This window comes from Gadus macrocephalus, chromosome 22 (genome assembly GCF_031168955.1).
Source record: "Gadus macrocephalus chromosome 22, ASM3116895v1".
In the NCBI taxonomy this organism is placed as follows: domain Eukaryota; kingdom Metazoa; phylum Chordata; class Actinopteri; order Gadiformes; family Gadidae; genus Gadus; species Gadus macrocephalus.
This window is the reverse complement of record NC_082403.1, coordinates 1,752,212-1,757,211: the sequence shown is the minus strand read 5'-3', so window position 1 is coordinate 1,757,211 and position 5,000 is coordinate 1,752,212. Positions and strand designations below refer to the sequence as shown.

At 48.1% G+C, this 5,000-nt stretch overlaps 1 protein-coding gene across 6 annotated transcripts in view; it reads right to left on the bottom strand.

Annotated features, from left to right (window-relative positions):
* LOC132451366 (semaphorin-6C-like) overlaps window positions 1-5,000 on the bottom strand; it is a 22,214-nt gene that overhangs the window by 3,304 nt on the left and 13,910 nt on the right. For all 6 annotated transcript variants that reach the window (XM_060043809.1, XM_060043812.1, XM_060043813.1 and 3 more), the window contains exons 14-17: window positions 4,989-5,000; window positions 2,242-2,376; window positions 1,060-1,137; window positions 1-33 (exon numbers count right to left, since the gene is read on the bottom strand). The exon at window positions 1-33 is cut by the window's left edge and continues 26 nt beyond it; the exon at window positions 4,989-5,000 is cut by the window's right edge and continues 180 nt beyond it. In XM_060043809.1, the coding sequence (XP_059899792.1) occupies window positions 1-33; window positions 1,060-1,137; window positions 2,242-2,376; window positions 4,989-5,000 (258 nt within the window). The remainder of the gene's footprint in view (window positions 34-1,059; window positions 1,138-2,241; window positions 2,377-4,988) is intronic.

Genomic DNA, 5,000 nt, shown 5'->3' with positions numbered 1-5,000 from the left:
TGGTCCCCGTCAATATCCTGCTCAAAGCCTGACCTAGAGAGAGAGAGAGAGAGAGAGAGAGAGAGAGAGAGAGAGAGAGAGAGAGAGACGGAGAGAGAGAGAGAGAGAGAGAGAGAGAGAGAGAGAGAGAGAGAGACAAGAGTAATCACCAGTCCAGGCTTACATGACATTCCATCTTCTCTCTCTTGTTGCTACGGTTACAGGTACCCAAAGTAGCTAATTGGCCCTGGGGGCAATCAGGGGAAATTATGGATCACAATTAGGCAGCGCGCACACACACACACACACACACACACACACACACACACACACACACACACACACACACACACACACACACACACACACACACACACACACACACACACACACACACACAGTCTAGACGTTCCTGCCCCGCCCTTGGTGTCAGACGTGTCTAACGTTACAGACTGTATAACATTCAGTGGTCGTGTGCTGACACGCTGAACGGTCACTCCCCTGCTCTTCAGTCCTGAGCGGTAATGAGCTGAACCACAGAGAACGGCTCTTCAAAGAGCCGGTGTTTGAACTGCGTTGTCTATGAAACACTGAACAGGGAGCTCTCCTCATCATTCAACACTAAAGTGATAGGCAGTAGTGACTCCTCCTGTTGATATCTCCGCGGTGCCTCTGTGTAGACAACGCAGCAACACCTCCACCAAAGCCCCGCCCCCGGAACCGTGGAGCCGTCTAATCGCAGTGACATCAGAATGAACCCGCCGACGTGTGTGGGGTCCGGGAGGGTAAGTGGGGGTGCCAGCTCAAGCCGGTCCATAACCTTAGTGTAGACGCGCGGACCGCGCCGGGAAAAAGGCGGGCATATTTGGCAGTATAAAAAAACGTTTGCACTCATGTTTACGTCTCACCAACCAGGAGGCTCCGTGATTGAACGTCTGGATTCACTCCCATTGGATGAGCTTCTACCTCCTGAACCCCCAGCGCCCCCCCCCGATCCGTGTTGTCATGGTAACTAGGCCACAGAGCATCACCACTCAGCTGAGCTCTACGTCTCTGACAGGAACAGGAAGTGACACGTACCTGAAGCCCGGCACCAGGTCCACACAACTTCCTGTCCGCAGCCAGACGCAGTACGGGTCACGGGAGGACAGACAGGCGCTGAGAGACAGACAGGTAGAGACAGTAAGGGTCACGGGAGGACAGACAGGCGCTGAGAGACAGACAGGTAGAGACTGAGAGTACTAGTACATGAACCAGTGAGTACTAGTGAGTACCAGTGAGTATGAGTGAGTACCAGTGAGTAACAGTACTAGGTAGTACCAGTGAGTACTATCACTAGGTAGTACTAGGTAGTACCAGTGAGTACTAGTGAGTAGTAGTACTAGGTATGTAGTACCAGTGAGTACTAGTACCAGGTAGTACAGAGTACATACGTCCTGGTCCTGCAGGCCCCGTGCTGAGGACAAGTGAGTACCATTACTATGTATTACCAGTGAGTACCAGTACCAGTTAGAGTACATACGTCCTGCAGGCCCCGTGCTGAGTACCAGTGAGTACTAGTGAGTACTAGTGAGTACCAGTGAGTACCAGTGAGTACCAGTGAGTACCAGTGTATGTACGTCCTGCAGACCCATGCTGAGTACCAGTGAGTACTAGTGAGTACCAGTGAGTAATAGTGAGTACCAGTGAGTACCAGTGAGTACCAGTGAGTACTAGTGAGTACCAGTGAGTACCTGTGAGTACCAGTGAGTACCAGTGAGTACCACCAGTGAGTACCAGTGAGTACCAGTGTACGTACGTCCTGCAGGCCCCGTGCTGGGAGCAGTGAGTACCAGAGTACCAGAGAGTACCAGTGAGTACCAGTGAGTACCAGCGAGTACCAGAGAGTACCAGTGAGTACCAGTGAGTACCAGTGAGTACCAGTGAGTACCAGAGAGTTCCAGTGAGTACCAGAGAGTACCAGAGAGTACCAGTGAGTACCATTGAGTACCACCAGTGAGTACCAGTGAGTACCAGAGAGTACCAGAGAGTACCAGTGTACGTACGTCCTGCAGGCCCCGTGCTGGGAGCAGTGAGTACCAGAGTACCAGAGAGTACCAGTGAGTACCAGCGAGTACCAGAGAGTACCAGTGAGTACCAGTGAGTACCAGTGAGTACCAGAGAGTTCCAGTGAGTACCAGAGAGTACCAGAGAGTACCAGTGAGTACCATTGAGTACCACCAGTGAGTACCAGTGAGTACCAGTGAGTACCAGTGTACGTACGTCCTGCAGGCCCCGTGCTGGGAGCAGCGGCTGAGGGGGACCCTGATGAGGCAGCCCCTGAAGGCCACCAGCAGCCCCCGATGGGCCCGGTCCAGGACCAGGCCCAGGACCCTCCTGCTGCTGCCCGCCGCGCACCTGGAGGGGGGGAGGGGTTACATCTATCAGGTATGGATCTATATAACACACCTGGAGGGGGGGAGGGGTTACATCTATCAGGTATGGATCTATATAACACACCTGGAGGGGGGGAGAGGGTACATCTATCAGGTATGGATCTATATAACACACCTGGAGGGGGGGAGGGATTACATCTATCAGGTATGGATCTATATAACACACCTGGAGGGGGGGAGAGGGTACATCTATCAGGTATGGATCTATATAACACACCTGGAGGGGGGGAGGGGTTACATCTATCAGGTATGGATCTATATAACACACCTGGAGGGGGGGAGGGGTTACATCTATCAGGTATGGATCTATATAACACACCTGGAGGGGGGGAGGGGTTACATCTATCAGGTATGGATCTATATAACGCACCTGGAGGGGGGGAGGGGTTACATCTATCAGGTATGGATCTATATAACACACCTGGAGGGGGGGAGGGGTTACATCTATCAGGTATGGATCTATATAACACACCTGGAGGGGGGGAGGGGTTACATCTATCAGGTATGGATCTATATAACACACCTGGAGGGGGGGAGGGGTTACATCTATCAGGTATGGATCTATATAACACACCTGGAGGGGGGGAGGGATTACATCTATCAGGTATGGATCTATATAACACACCTGGAGGGGGGGAGAGGGTACATCTATCAGGTATGGATCTATATAACACACCTGGAGGGGGGGAGGGGTTACATCTATCAGGTATGGATCTATATAACACACCTGGAGGGGGGGAGGGGTTACATCTATCAGGTATGGATCTATATAACACACCTGGAGGGGGGGGAGGGGTTACATCTATCAGGTATGGATCTATTATAACACACCTGCACAGCGAAGACATTAATATATGTCATCTATTAAATAGAGTGTTTACAGTAGTATTAGTATTAGTAGTAGTAATACTAGCCCAAGTACAGTAACAGTATTAGCACTATATGCAGTACCAGAATTAGCATTAGCAGTATTAGCGCAGTAGCAGTAGTAGTAGTAGTAGTAGTACTAGTATCAGCTGTAATAGTATTAGCGGTAGTAGTATTAGCTCAGTATTAGCAGTAGCAGTAGTATCAGCAGTAATAGTATTACCGGTAGTAGTATTAGCTCAGTATTAGCAGTATTAGCAGTAGCAGTAGTATCAGCAGTAGTATCAGCAGTGATAGTATTAGCGGTAGTAGCATTAGCTCAGTATTAGCAGTAGCAGTAGCAGTAGTATCAGCAGTGATAGTATTAGCGGTAGTAGTATTAGCTCAGTATTAGCAGTAGTATCAGCAGTGATAGTATTAGCGGTAGTAGCATTAGCTCAGCATTAGCAGTAGCAGTAGTATCAGCAGTGATAGTATTAGCGGTAGTAGCATTAGCTCAGCATTAGCAGTAGTATCAGCAGTGATAGTATTAGCGGTAGTAGCATTAGCTCAGCATTAGCAGTTGCAGTAGTATCAGCAGTGATAGTATTAGCGGTAGTAGCATTAGCTCAGCATTAGCAGTAGTATCAGCAGTGATAGTATTAGCGGTAGTAGCATTAGCTCAGTATTAGCAGTAGCAGTAGTATCAGCAGTGATAGTATTAGCGGTAGTAGCATTAGCTCAGTATTAGCAGTAGTAGTAGCAGTAGTATCAGCAGTGATAGTATTAGCGGTAGTAGCATTAGCACAGTATTAGCAGTAGCAGTAGTAGTAGTATCAGCTGTAGTAGTATTAGCTCAGTATTAGCAGTAGCAGTAGCAGTAGTATCAGCAGTGATAGTATCAGCGGTAGTAGCATTAGCTCAGCATTAGCAGTAGCAGTAGCAGTAGTATCAGCAGTGATAGTATTAGCGGTAGTAGCATTAGCTCAGCATTAGCAGTAGCAGTAGTATCAGCAGTGATAGTATTAGCGGTAGTAGCATTAGCTCAGTATTAGCAGTAGCAGTAGTATCCGCAGTGATAGTATCAGCGGTAGTAGCATTAGCTCAGCATTAGCAGTAGCAGTAGCAGTGATAGTATTAGCAGTAGTAGCATTAGCTCAGTATTAGCAGTAGCAGTAGTATCAGCAGTGATAGTATTAGCGGTAGTAGCATTAGCTCAGCATTAGCTCAGTATTAGCAGTAGCAGTAGTATCAGCAGTGATAGTATTGGCGGTAGTAGCATTAGCTCAGCATTAGCTCAGTATTAGCAGTAGCAGTAGTATCAGCAGTGATAGTATTAGTGGTAGTAGCATTAGCTCAGCATTAGCTCAGTATTAGCAGTAGCAGTAGTATCAGCAGTGATAGTATTAGCGGTAGTAGCATTAGCTCAGTATTAGCAGTAGCAGTAGTATCAGCAGTGATAGTATTAGCGGTAGTAGCATTAGCTCAGTATTAGCAGTAGCAGTAGCAGTGATAGTATTAGCGGGAGTAGCATTAGCTCAGTATTAGCAGTAGCAGTAGCATTAGCTCAGTATTCGCAGTAGCATTAGCTCAGTATTAGCAGTAGCAGTAGCTCAGTATTAGCAGTAGCAGTGATAGTATTAGCGGTAGTAGCATTAGCTCAGTATTAGCAGTAGCAGTAGCATTAGCTAAGTATTAGCAGTAGCAGGGATAGCATTAGTGCAGTACTTGTCGGGGTTG